Source organism: Numenius arquata, chromosome 6 (assembly GCF_964106895.1).
Source record: "Numenius arquata chromosome 6, bNumArq3.hap1.1, whole genome shotgun sequence".
NCBI classification, from domain to species: domain Eukaryota; kingdom Metazoa; phylum Chordata; class Aves; order Charadriiformes; family Scolopacidae; genus Numenius; species Numenius arquata.
Window position 1 is genome coordinate 64867278 of NC_133581.1, and position 14137 is coordinate 64881414.

The 14137-nt window shown below is 38.7% G+C and overlaps 1 protein-coding gene across 3 annotated transcripts in view; it reads left to right on the forward strand.

The window, feature by feature from the left end:
- Positions 1 to 14137, forward strand: part of DGLUCY (D-glutamate cyclase) — a 48572-nt gene that overhangs the window by 16082 nt on the left and 18353 nt on the right. For 2 of the 3 annotated variants that reach the window (XM_074148643.1, XM_074148644.1), the window contains 6 exons: positions 1672 to 1745; positions 5123 to 5234; positions 8191 to 8344; positions 9070 to 9268; positions 11428 to 11578; positions 13092 to 13214. In XM_074148643.1, coding sequence (XP_074004744.1) covers positions 5132 to 5234; positions 8191 to 8344; positions 9070 to 9268; positions 11428 to 11578; positions 13092 to 13214 — 730 coding nt within the window. In that variant the 5' untranslated portion in view covers positions 1672 to 1745; positions 5123 to 5131. Of the gene's footprint in view, positions 1 to 1671; positions 1746 to 4179; positions 4225 to 5122; positions 5235 to 8190; positions 8345 to 9069; positions 9269 to 11427; positions 11579 to 13091; positions 13215 to 14137 lie in introns of those variants that run through there. The other variant, XM_074148642.1, reaches the window with a different exon arrangement.

Here is a 14137-nt window from a genome sequence, read left to right on the forward strand (position 1 = left end):
TGCGCATTTATTGTGTTTTATGATTTCTGAAGTTAGACTATTTTGTCTCAGATTGAGGACAGGAAAAGCTCATTTATGGGTGAAAATGGAGAGAGAGTTTAAGGTACAAATGAGAGATAACAGCAAGTATATAAATTACAAAGAGCTAATGAGAGGAGAGAAGGCATCCAGATTCTTGTATTGCCAAAGGATGCCGTCAGACAAACCAAGGAAGCCAGCCCTACGAAGGTGAGTCCAGCTTGGAGTTGTGGAGATGGAAGTCTGAACTCGGGAAGGGAAAAGGCAGAAACAGAGAAAAAATGTAGACAAAAGAAAGAGGGAGGAAACAAGAAACAGCCTGAGACACACAAACACCAGGGTGGTACAAAGGGGCTACACTGTCCATCAGACAAGTCTTCTGAAAGACAAGGCAACCTCAATTACATTGTCTCTGGAACGGCATTTTTCTTGCTTCATGGTGGGTTGCAGATTATTTGGCAAAGGTGGATGGTATTGGTCACTTTTTCCAAGCATTACTGTTGAATATTTAACACTTACCTTGATATACAGTAACTAACTTTGTTATCGGGCAAGGCTTAAAGATAGAAACTAGTGAATCTCTAAGTGATACGACAGGCAAGGGTACACCTCTTGAGAGCAGCAGGGTTTTTTAACAACATCATAGAATCATAGAATGGTTAGAGTTGGAAGGGACCTTAAAGATCATCAAGTTCTAACACGCTTGCCATGGGCAGGGACACCTCCCACCAGACCAGGTTGCTCAAAGCCCCATCCAACCTGACCTTGAACACCTCCAGGGATAGGGCATCCACAGCTTCTCTGGGCAACCTGGGCCAGTGTCTCACCACCTTCACAATAAGGAATTTCTTTCTCATATCTAATCTAAATCTCCTTTCTTTCAATTTAAAATCATTACCCCTTGTCCTGTCACTACAGTCCCTGATAAAGAGTCCCTCCCCATCTCTCCTGTAGACCCCTTCAGGTACTGGATAAAGTAACATTCCTCTCAACATGCCTTTTTCCTAGCATGAGTCATGAGATTCAGGAGAAATAGTGCATATTCTTTACAATCAGTTATAAAGATGATGCTTAGACCCAGTCCTGTTCCCATCACCTCAGCAAAGATCAGCATCTCCTTGCACGCAGTCACCGTACTCAGCTAGTGCGCCAGGAACAGTGGGTGGAAATGGTGAATGACCTAGAGCTTCACGTGGCAACAATTGATCGCAATTTCTGAATAAAAACAAAATGTTCAACCTCCATATCCAGCCTTCCTGAAAATATTGTTGTCTAGGTAATGGGATATTTTGCAAATCAGCTGGACCAAAGTAATCAGGTGGCGTGTATCTGCTTAACTCTACTGGGGTGGTGCTACACACATATATGCTAAATGAAGATATCACCTAACAATTTTACATACTTTTTAGAACTTTTACCAAAGATTGTACATATCTGTACTTCCTGACTGCCACTGATGCAAAGAAAAGTTTTCTCCTGAATACATATGTCTTTTTAATATAAAGTCATTTCGATACAATATGATTTCTGACAAGTTGATTCATTATTCTGAACTACTGATATGGCACGTGCCGTACCGCCATCGTTGTCTGATCACACAGCTCCCTACGCCATTCTTATTGATCATTCTTGTACATTATCATCTCATTCCAGCTTCGAAGTTCTATCATCCTCTGGAATCTGGAAGTGTTGCTCAGGATATGGCAGTGGCCACAAATCAGTAGTGGGTAAGTGTCATTCTAATGTCTTGGACATTTTTATTTATTCGGTAAAGTTCAGTATGTAAAACTCAAAATACACATGAAATACGTTGAACTTTCATGTAAACCTCTAAAAAGAAAAGCGTTTATTGTGTTTCTGATGTGGAAGCAAAGGTGTAAGAAAAGATTTTTCAAGAGTGATCTTGACACTTCAGTGCTACGAAGCTCTACAGTATTGATTGTTGGTACTGTAAGTCAGGGAGTCTGATGTGAGCAACATGACTTAGAACAAGGTTTTTTTTCAGACTGGGTGCTTTAAGTATGAAGTTTGTCATTACACAGCCAGTAAATGAACTGATTTTCAAATGCTGGTTACCCAGGATTATATCGAGTCCTCTTTAGAGGTTCATTCCATTCAAGGCAAGCCAGACTGGAAAGCCAGGTCTTAGGATCCCTTAGTGAGGAGACATCACATAGGATGCCCTCAGGTACAACAGCCATCTCATAAGCTCTGTCAGCATCTTCTCTTAAGGGCTTTTTAACACTTATCCTGCACACTGTCTTTATCTGTATCGTGATCCAACATACCCCCTTGAGATAACTGATAGTTTCAGATAACGGTAGGTATCTCAGAACAAAATGAAAGGAGTTGAAAAACCTCTGCCAGGGGACAGATCCTGAGAACTGATTACCAGTACCAGACCATTTAGTTAGAGTGCTGCTTGAGGGCCCCATGGGGCCCATCTGTACAATTCGTTAGGCGTCCTGATGGGACAAAGTGGAGAAGATGCTCTAAGACCTGAGTTACCTTGGTGCTTCTCCCCTGTCATTCCAAACAGGCCGTGGTCATAATGGCTCCAACGATTTTGCAGGACGTCCTAGACATGGCTGGGGAATCTAAACCTGACGATGCCCCATAGCATAGGGAGATAACATACTGCATAGAAACTAGCCATTCCCAAGGAAGCGAAACAGCAAAAGCTAGTTTTTACTGTGACCGTCTAACAGTTTTTATCACCTATCCAAATTTAGCAACTAATAAAGAAAACCAGCAGCATAATGTATTACTGATATTGTATAGCAAATATACTGGTCTAAAGTTAAAACTTAGAATGTTAATCCTATTGGATTTTCCCTATGGTTATATAAAATCAACACAGCGACTTTAGTGATTCCAAACGGTCATAAGGTGAGTTTTATCACTCATCTGAAAGAGATGAATCAGTCTGCGTTTATACAAAGTTAATGTTTAAATTATTCATTTCCTAACCAGTCATCAACAATATATGTTGCTTTCCAGCTGGGGGCTGGGTTCACGGATAGGAACAACAAGCCCAAGTACTTCTGTGAGGTACTTACAGCCAACATTTCGGCACTGCTGATACTCACAGGAGTTGCCCACTTGCTGTCATATGAACCTGGAACTTCTTGGTGCCTAAGTGTTTGCTGATAAAATCTCATAGATACTTCCATTTCTGCTACTGGGCACACACTTTAGGAGGGGGGGAATCAGGCTTGCCCAAGATCAGACCGGGGCATTTATGGTAACACACCCAACTGAAGACAGCTTTGGTCCCAAACTAGTTTCCTGAACTTCAGTCTGCCTTTCAAATCCAAGTAAGCTATTAGTTCTTAAGGCCATAAATCTTACAGATGATTTAAATGGTTTTGAAGATGCTCAGAAATAAAGAAAAACATTCTGAAAGAATCTAATGAAGAAACATGGATTATTTTTTTTTTTCATTAGGATCACTGTGCTTAATTTTAAACCTCTGGAATGAATAATTCCAGACTGGTGTTAGAAATTCTCTTTGCAGTAAGAATAACGTCTCTAAAATTGACACTTGGAGGCCTGGATTAGAGCTCAGCTACAATTCTAAATCCAATTTCTTGTTATCTTTAAAGTATGTGTTTGGAATTGTTCATGATTTTGTAATGAAGGCTATTTTTTGTGCAGCATACAGAGTGATAATGTAAAAGCAGAAAAGATGAGAAGAGTTAGAAAGTAGTTACAGTTTAGAAAATAAAATTTCAAATTAATTTCTTGTGACTGACAACGTTATATAAAAAATTCAGAATTAAGAATAGATAAAAAGCTTACTCTACGTTTCAGTGCACCCAGCTTAACCTCTCCAAATTCTGCAAGCTTCGGGAAAGATTTAGGACAGGCAACTATGATGTGAGTGTATTTTCAATCAAAACATATCACTGCTCTTACTTCAACTTAATTAAGGAAAGTTGCTCAGAGGTGTAAATTTTCACGATAAAGAGTTTCGCTTATATTCCACTCCACTCTGAGAGTGAACCTTTGTACTATTGTAGTTATAGTACAAAAACTGTGGACCTTTAACAGAAAAGTTAACTTTTGCTAGAAGGTTGTAACACCTCATTGTACATTCATTTACTGGCATCTTTTAAAAAAAGGCAGCACAGCTTCTATCATATTTATTACTTCTTATGAATGACATCAAGAATGGCTTCTTCTGAATCAAAGCAAAACTTGGAGGTTGGTAAACTGATTACTTTGAGGACAGTTTCATTTCTTTACTTAAAAGTGACCAAGATTAAAAACATAAGCAGCCAAGTTTTTGTTTTACCCTGAGCTATCTTTTATTTTTTTCTAATAGTGATGTGATAAACCCTTTTTAGTTACTAGGTAGTTTAGGTTGAGGAAAAATCTTTGTGTGAGCTTTGACTAGGTTACAGGAAAAAGATATCTTAAATCTCCAAAAGATATTAAGAGTCAGATTCGCTTGTGATTGGGGTACTTATCTCTGTTCCTACTTCAGATTGTATGACAAGTGACTTAAACATCTATATGTCTGCTTTCCCAGTGGAAGAGTAGCCACAAGAGTATTCACTTCTACATAATTAATATTTGAAAAGTATAATATGTGTGGAATGTGTCAGAAGGACATTTTCTGAATATATTTCTCTCTTTACCATAAGACTGTATTGCTGATCGTCTAAAAGCATTTTGAACAGAGAAGCAATATTACAGATTATAGCTTGGTAGTTTAATTCATTTATGCTTTTGCAATTTTAGAGTCACAAGGAATTTTGGAAAAGTGAATACTCTAGAAAATGAATATTTACCAGGGAGAAAAGAAATTTGTTTCTTACATTACAGGCCAGCAAAACTTTGCATTTTATCCCGAATGCTAAAGTATGTGCCTGGCTAATTTATTGAAAGATTCAGTTTGCATTTAGTCATAAAATGTCAGTGAAGTAACCTTTTGACTTTGATCTGCTTTTTGGGTTATAACTTAGAATGTCCCAGTGATAATAACTTTGCTGGAGCATGAGGAGGAAACTTAAGCCAAGTTCTCCAGCAACTCAGAATTTAAAATGTCAAAAAAATAAATGTGCTTTGTGTTTAAATCTCTCTTTATCTTTCTATTAAGGCTGAAGAGATGTTTTTGACCGGAGGCTTGAAATCGCTCCTTCCCCATGTGCTAAGAAGAGTAATTCGATGCAACAGACTCAGTGTTAGTAATACTTCTGGAATGGCGGAGGGTAGGTAAACCTAACAGCTCAAAGTGCAAAAGCGACCCCATTCTAGATTCATACCTGCGTGTTTTCTCTTTTTGTTTGTGAAGGAATGTAGGAGTATCAAAAACACTGAAGTAAAAGAGAATAATATGTTAATAATATATTATAATAACATATAATAATATGTTAACAGAATAATATGTTAAACATTCAATATGTTTTTGAAATCGCGTTGTAAGCACCTGACACTGTGTTGTTAAATCATAAAGCTGTGTCAGAGAAAATATGTCATCCCACCTGTGTAAAGTACACGGACTTTGATTTCGAAGTTTGCAGTGCATCCCTCAGCTCCCAGTTATGTCACTGAGAAATCATGGGTGCAGAAAATATTTGAAAAATCTTTAACCAAATCTGGCTTTTCTTGCATGTATTATGATCACACTTTCAGGATGCCATACTGTGTTCGTCACAGAGACCTCGCTTTACTTTGTGCATCGGATACACTTTGGGGAAGAATTAGAGATGTGTAGTTGCAGAAGTGGTTTTCCACTTCATTTGCTGCAGAAGTTGGAAATTACTGACACAGCAAGACTGGGAATTGTAAGGGGGAGGGAAAAAATAGTTTTATACTCAATATAACTGAAGGCTTTCTGGAAAATTGATTTCTGTCTTGCCTGTCGTAGCTGGACTTTTACAGAAGCAGAGACGTCTGTGTCATTGCTCTGATCAACTTTAAAACGTAACTTTAATACAAATACTGTGGCAAGTAGCTGATCAACAAAGCTGCGTGTAGTAGCGTTACTGTAACATAAGAATGTTAAGGGTCATTTTATAGAAGCATAGTCAGTCTTGAAATTCTGGGGTTTTTTTGCATCAGCACATAATTTGAAAACTACTAATGGAAAACATGTTATAATGTTAATAATCTGCATTTTGTCCCAACTGTCTTTTTAAGTGCGTGTATCGCTGCAGGAGTTTTAAATGTGTTAATTTTAACATTTGAAAAAGGTATTGTTTATATACAAAACAAGTTCAGACTTCTGTCCATGAGCATACAGCTCCATTATGCAAAGATTAAAAAAACTAGGGGAATTGGAATTTCTCAAAATCCTTAAAACTGTCTTACGCCGCTGGGTGATATACTACTAAAATAATTATTTCCTAGTTTTCCTAGTTTTCCAATATTATTTCATGGTCACTCACCAAAGAAATTAAAACCTCTGGCTAAACTTCCCTGAACTGGAACATGAGTATGTGGCATTAACGCACGGGTTGATCGGCACATCCAGCTTCACTAACATTGCTCGTGAATATATTCATAATGACGGATACTTAACGCGAGTATATGTGTAAGCTGATATGGAAAGGGAAAAATATCCTTTTTGTCTATAAAGAAAGTAAGGTTAGTTGTCAGCAGGAGCAATAAAGTTGTCAGAGAGTCATAACGAAGCTTCCCGAGTTTATACCTACGGATCCAGTCTGTCAGCTGTGACTAGTGTTTTAAATTCAGTGTTGTCTGTGTTGAGTGCACAGACTAAAACCATAAATTTTAAGAAGTCGTGAATATCAGCAGCAAAGTAGAAAGTGCCTGTGGATTTCATATGGACAGCAGGGAACGAAGTTGAGGCATAACTGAATGTAGTATTTTATTCGGTGGTAAATTTAGTATGTTTATTTAACAAAAATGTATTTCTGTATTTAGCACGAAACTGTTTCTGTATTTAGTAGCTTTTGCTAGTAATAAAATGAATTTTTGTGCTGAGTACTCCCGAGAGAGCAGTTTGTGGGCACATTCAGTATGCAAATACATGCTTACCTCAGCCTTTGCTTTGCATTTTTCCATCAGGAAGAGAATTTTATCTTTTGGTTTCTTTGTTAGCTTTGGTTAAGAGTAAGATTTGGCTGATTTTCTACAGCCTTTTAAGGCAGATCTTTGGTTTCAATTAAATGATTGCCTCTTGGAATGACAGACTACTGCAGTATTAAAGAAAGCGAGAGCTTTTATGCAGTCTCTTACTCGCCTATCTGATATCAGACACGGTAATAACTTCTCAAGACGGTATCAATACAGGGACTGCTAATTGGCAGTTCTATACACCACAGACCAGTCGTACTCCAGATTCCCTCTCTGTATTTGAACAGTTGGTATTTACGCGCAGGAAAATTAACATGGCATTGGTATTAACTACTGGCGTTTAGAAAATAATTTTTTGCTAAATCAATGAACGTGAGCTTTCTTCATTGATACTTATTGCCAAAATGTTAATGTCTTTAGAAGCTATTGCATGGTAGTAGTCAACAACCTTTTAAATCAAAGTTGACTCCCAATGAAGACAGTGTAGTGGTTCTGTTGATTTTAGTTTTTTAAATTACAAATAGTAGAAATTACCGAGATTCAGTGTGACAGGCAAGAGTTGATTCCTGAGCTGCAATTACATCTGTTAAAGTGCAGCCCACAGTAAAATTCCATAGCCAACAAACTCTACAGCATGGGCTATATAATGTCAAGACACCAGGAGTTTACTGTTGGACTGGCCATGATTTATAGCTTGGTATTAAATGAAAAAAAAAAAAAAAATGGTAAAAGTGTGGTATGCAGTACCCTTTCTTTGGGTCTGTCCTAACATTTGCGAAGTAAAGCATTTTCGTATCGAATATTGGTTTTCCAGGTTAGGTAATAGATTATGTTTATATATAAATTCATAGAAGTGTTTATTAAAGCAATTATGCTGTCTTCATAATCTAGTACTACCCGTGACCGCCAACTATTTTAGCTGTGAACAAATTCACATACAGAGTACCTCTAATTAGGATTTTTAAACATTTCCAAAAGCTAATTTAATTGTGGAGTTCAGAATCAAAATTTTCCTACAGATGGTTTTTTTATAGACCGTCTAAAGAAATCTATACAGAAAAGTTACTGTTTCACAAACAAAAAGCTGAATTAATAACCAGTCGCTCCTCCCTCCCACCATTTCAGGCTACAAACAGGCCAACGTTGTGATTTTGCACAAGTCCCTGGCTGACGACTTCGAGAAGTTTTGCCAGGCGAACGATGGCCCCCTGCCGCTGCTGCACAGAAGTAAACCAGGTGATTGGAAGTGTCCTTCTCTGAGTAGCGATTCCGACATCAGGTAACTACCCACCCGCTCTGCCTCTCAAACTTCTGCTGGTGGGGATTAGGAGGGCTTCAGGGAACAGCCGGCTCGCGCGCTTGTACGTTTCAAACAAGTGTCTTTTCTCGGAGTTTTACCTTGGAATGAAAACTATGCACTATGAGTCTATCAGCCTGATCCTCTCGTTCGTCGAGAAACCCGTTATGATAATTTTAAGCGTTACACATATTTCTCTAATGCAGAAGTGAAATCGTGTGATTCCTAAATATGTTGCAGTCTGAGCCAGCGGAATGAAATAATAATAGTAATTACTATTAATAAATAATAATAATAGAACAAACCTTTGTTTTATTTAGTAGTAATGCAGGCGTGGAGACTGCATGGTATTCGTAGGGTCTCTGAAATTTAAAAGATGTGCTCCTGTAGTCAATGCTAAAAACAAGACTTAAAGCAGCTCCCAAATTTTTGAAGCCCTGAGAAAAGATACATATAAGGGACGTTTACCTATAAAACCTAACAAATAGCAGACTCTAACATGTTGTGTTAACTGGCTTGTTTTTGTGCAGAATAAGACATTTCTGGGGTTTTTTTTCACTGTGTTTCATTGTTACTCAGAAAGAAAAGAAATGGATAAAGTAGGCTGTATCTTGTGGCGCGATACTGGGTTAACGTCAATTCAAACGAGTCACCTTGTTTTCAAAAAATAAATGTGATAAAGCTGTGATAACTTCTTATTTCACTAGAACTGACTGCCTACAGTACAGAATGTACGAGCACGGAGCTTGCACTGGGACTCTGAAAAGCCTAAAGGAGTATTCTGAGCAACTTAAGGAGATGGTGACTTTTTATTTGGGCTGCAGCTTCTCTTTTGAAAAAGCCATCCAAAATGCTGGCATTCCTGTAAGGAACGTTGAACAAAAATGCAATGTGAGCATGTATAAGGTGAGTGTACACGCACACACATAGTCTTTGTCTTAACTTTGCCTTTGAGTATTTGTCCATATTCACATTATGTGCGTTTACTTATTGCTCGAAGTCAGAACTCTTTTCCCTCCCTGCGCAGTAACTTCAGGCACGTGCCAGCACTGAGCATGTGAAAATGCAGGGTGAAACACCCTCAGCCTCACTTCAGTGCTTTTCTCAACTTCCCGAAAGGCCAAACTGCTTTTTTATTCCTTCACGGTGACAAAGTTTTTCCTTGTTTGCCGTGGCAGCCATTTCATTTGGATTCTGTTCTGGTTTGCCTTCTCCATTTCAGTCAATGGCCCATGCACTGCTCTGACCATGCCTTCACACACGTCCTGTCTCCATACCGGCTCCGGCTTGGGGTAGGAATATTCCTTTTATGAGCCATGACAGTAGCAGTTTCTTCTGCACGTACAACAGCCACGTTTTGGTTTTTGCCCCATGACAGTAGAGCCTCTAAACTGCCTACTTGCTATGAACCCAGATCTGTGGAACAGAGGCTGTTCCCAAAAAGGTCAGGTATCCACCACAGCACCAAAAATTATAACCGTGCTCAGAAAGTTTATAGTTCAGATTTTGATGTCGGCAAAAGTCCTGGAATAATTCTGGCTCCAGTAGGTAGACCCTTCAGCATTAAGAACACTTAAATACACCTCCACGTGCCTTTTTCATATATGAATGTGTGCTCTTCTACTAGTCAAAGGTTATTGTTGCTTTCAGTGCCATCATTTCACAGTCCTTTTGCTCTACTCCTGGGTAAAATGAAGGCACAAATGCATCTCATACGAGTCCTTCTACTAAGCTTAAAGAAAAAAAATACAACTACGTATCTGCTCATAACATTTCAGAATTAGGAAAATTTCGTAGTTTATAGCACATCAATACAGTGAAGAACTGCACAGGGTTTTTCTTCAGTGACGGGTATAACGATTTTTGTTATAAAGATTGTTAATGAATATTTTCTATATGGTCCTAGCCGTCTCTATATCTTGTTTATATTCGAGTGCAACTCAGGTATCAGATGTTTTGTTCTAAAAAGCTGAACTGCTTTATTTGCGAAGGGGAAAGGTGCTTCAGCATCCCAGTCAGTGAGAGTGATGAATTCCACGGCACCTTTCTAGAGGCACAGAAGATTTTGTACATGTGGAACCAGCGTGCTGGTTCTGTATCAGAATCATAGAATTGTCTAGGTTGGAAGGGACCTTTAGGATCATCTAGTCCAACCACCAACCTAACTCTGATCAAAAACCATCACTAAACCGTGTCACTAAGCACTAAGTCAACCTGTCTTTTAAATACCTCCAGGGATGGTGCCTCAACCACTTCCCTGGGCAGCCTGTTCCAATGCTTAATAATCCTTGCAGTGTAAAAATTTTTCCTATTATCCAATCTGAACATTCCCTGGCGTAACTTGAGGCTGTTTCCTCTTGTCCCATCGCCTGTGACTTGGGAGAAGAGGCCGACCCTCCCCGGCTACACCCTCCTTTCAGGGAGTTGTAGGGAGCGAGAAGGTCTCCCCTCAGCCTCCTTTCCTCCAGGCTGAACATTCCCAGCTCCCTCAGCCTCTCCTCGTAAGACTTGTGCTCCCGCTCTAGGAGCGGGTGCTGCCAGCAGCAGGAATTCCTGACCCTCATGTGTTACAGAGCACTGTGGCTCCTCTGGATCCAAAGGCAGGAATTCCTGACCCTTGTGTGTTACAGAGCACTGTGGCTCCTCTGGATTCAAAGACAGAGGGCAGATTCAGACCAAATTTGGTACTTTTCATTAGCTTTGTCCCTTTCTGTATGGGGAGCACACCGTTGCTGTCTGACAATATTCAGAATATACCGAGCTCACCACACTGTGTGCTGTATGTACAGCAGCAAGAAATGAATAATATTGAAAGTTGTAGTGATCTATATGAAGAAGCTCAGGGATGGAGTGTTTAACTCCTGCACTGCTGGATCTGCCAAAAAAAAAATATAAATTATGGGTTGATAAGAAAAATGTATTTTTTAAAAGGATTTACAATGGATGTTAGTGTGCAGCCTTTCTAAACTCAAGTACAGCGCAAAGTTTTAGAGTTATTTCTACTAATATTTTAGAAGTATTATTCAATATTCCTGCTAACACCTCGGATTCTTTAAAACTGCCAGACAGCTGTGCCTTGCTACAGCATTTCGACTTTTTGCTGCAACTTAGTAGTCACAATGAGACCTATTCCTGAAAGCAAGTTGGAAGCAGCTGTGCTAGCAACATCTGGATTAAAAGAAGCCCATGGAGCACCAATTCACATGGGGGACCCTGGTCAGTGCTTTTCGTATTTCACTCTGCACGGACGTTACCGTTAATAAAAATGAAAGGGGAGGGGGGGAAACCATGGGAAGTGGTAGGACTGAAATACCTGCACCAGTAAATTTATTACGTGTTATTCCTTTCTAATGGTCACAAAGCTGAATTGAAGGGGAAAAAAAAAAAAAAAAAGAAAGAAGTAGGTTTTGAATGGGCTGAACACAGATTTCTTGGATAAAAGATAGCTGCCTGATGTTGATAAATTAAGTTATATGGCAGGGGTGGTTTTGGTAAAAGAGCGCAATCACATTTTTCTAAAATGTGTGCAGTTTCATTTATATGTGAATACTTTCCCGCTGTCAGAGATTTCAGTGACAGCGTAGCAGTGACTGACAGCATGGGGAGAAGTATGTGTGGATGCATTTTGTGTCTTAGCGGATGACTATGAAAGTAAATACTGCATAATTTTAAAAAATACTGAAATAGGATACGTTGAGCACAACACTGAAGACAGAATAAATAGAAATAAGAAAATAATATATTTTTTTTTAAAAAAAGAGGAACCTCAAACAAGTATAGGCCTATTCTTTGCAAGGGGAAACAAAAAAAGAAAATATGAAACAGGAGGCTGTTTGGAAAAAAACAAAACCAAACACCTATAAGATGAAGATAGATTCACAGTAAAAAAAAAAAAAAATCCCCTCTGCTGACAGAAATTTTTCAGTCAGTAGAGTCTTGGGCTGCATACACAGAAGGATCCCATTGCAGAGCATGGAAGGAGATGTCATTGGTAACAACACACCCCAGTAATACATTGAGCACTTAAATCTGAGGAACTAATAATAAGTGATTACTGTGAGGAGAGCAACAAGATGATTGGGCAAGTAAGGAATTCCACTATTATTATTTTTTTTAACAGAGTAAATTATTATATATACAGATTATATAAATTAATTCCAAAAAAAGACAGTGGTATATTAAAATGTCTGAAGAATTTAAAACTAAAGGAAGAGACCAAGTGCTTAGAATGACCCAGAATATTAAAAGACAATTTAGTGGAAGATGGGTAAGAGTGAGATGTAGATATCTAACCCAGAGAGGTAAAAGAACGGTTGCTCATTTCTCTAGCTAAAGAACGTAGGAAGCAAAAGCAGCAGAAAACGTGTTCTAGAAAGAAGCCATTATGCATTGCAGTCATTTATCCTCGTTTGCCAGTGTTGTGAATATAATTCTTCTGTTGATGGAGAAGATTTATAGTATCTTGGAAGCTCAGCATACACGTCCAGCTTGTGTTTTGTTGCAGAAATCAAGTGAATACATTCTTACTGACGTCATCAAGTAGGGAAGAAAAGTCAGCTCAGGTTCTGGGGACACGCACTCAAACCAAAAATGCCACTTCAACGGTGCTTGCCACTGTCGCAAGTGACTTAGTGTCACTGAGTGATGTTTGGGGTCCGCTCCCCCCTGGTTTTGCAGTAGCACTGCTTAATTGGAATCTCTCATGTATTTCATTTTTGATCAATTCCAGGTCTGCTGGGAATACAAGATCTTTCCAAACCAGATTATGGAGACCCAGTTCACCTTCGCCCTGGTGATATTCCAGTGTTTTGGGCCTGTGGAGTAACAGGAGTAGAAGCAGTCATCAACTGCAGTATGTACTGTATTTGGAGACTCTTTAAAAATTATCCTTTATTCTCCTTTTTTTTTTTTTTTTTTTTCTTCTTTTTTAAACGTGGACTGCATGAGTTGGCTGACTAGCAGACATGATTTTAGGGTGAGCTAAAAAACGCCCCAAGCAAACAACAAAAAAACCTTTGACAGGACTATTTTCCATTGTGAAATACAGGTCTACCTTCAAGGAAATTCTTAGTGAAGTTCCATCACTTCTGTTTGAGTATTTTAGAGGCAGAAACCTAAAGCTCTGGCTGCATCAAAACATCTTTTTTTAAGCGTTATTAAAAACTAGAAGCATTCTTTCTTAAGCTTCTTCCTTTTAAAATGTTATTTTGTATCACACTGCAGTACAACAATAATAAAGGGAAAAAACAGAAAAAAAAGAAGCAGCCAGAAATCTTTCCAAAATGTTGTTAAGAGCTAAAAAAAATCCATTTGCAAATAATTGACCTGGAAATTGAGAATTTTGAGCTTTTAAGTCTTGTTCTAAAATGAAGTAAATGTAACACACTTTAAATAAATGAAACTTTGCCCTCCGCACAGAGCTGTCCTGCACTTTACCCAGTCATTTATAACAGGCATGAGCACAAAGGGCGAGAAAAAGCAACTAAACCATAGTGATGGTATTATATACTGCTCTAAATCACTAGTGTGGAATGAAAGCTCGTATTTTAGTTCTTACTGGAAAAGCAGCTAACTGGGAGAGCCCTGGGAGGTCATCTGCTTGTCCTTCTGCTATATCCTTGTGGTTTCTTACAGATGTTTAGCTAAACTGCTCTCAACTCCTGCTGTAAATATGTTCAGCACTAGGAGCAGAGACTTCTTTTTCCTTTCTTAGATACAAAGCCTTTTCTCCAGTCCCAAACCCAAACTGAAAATCCTGCTCTTTCCTGTGTTCTC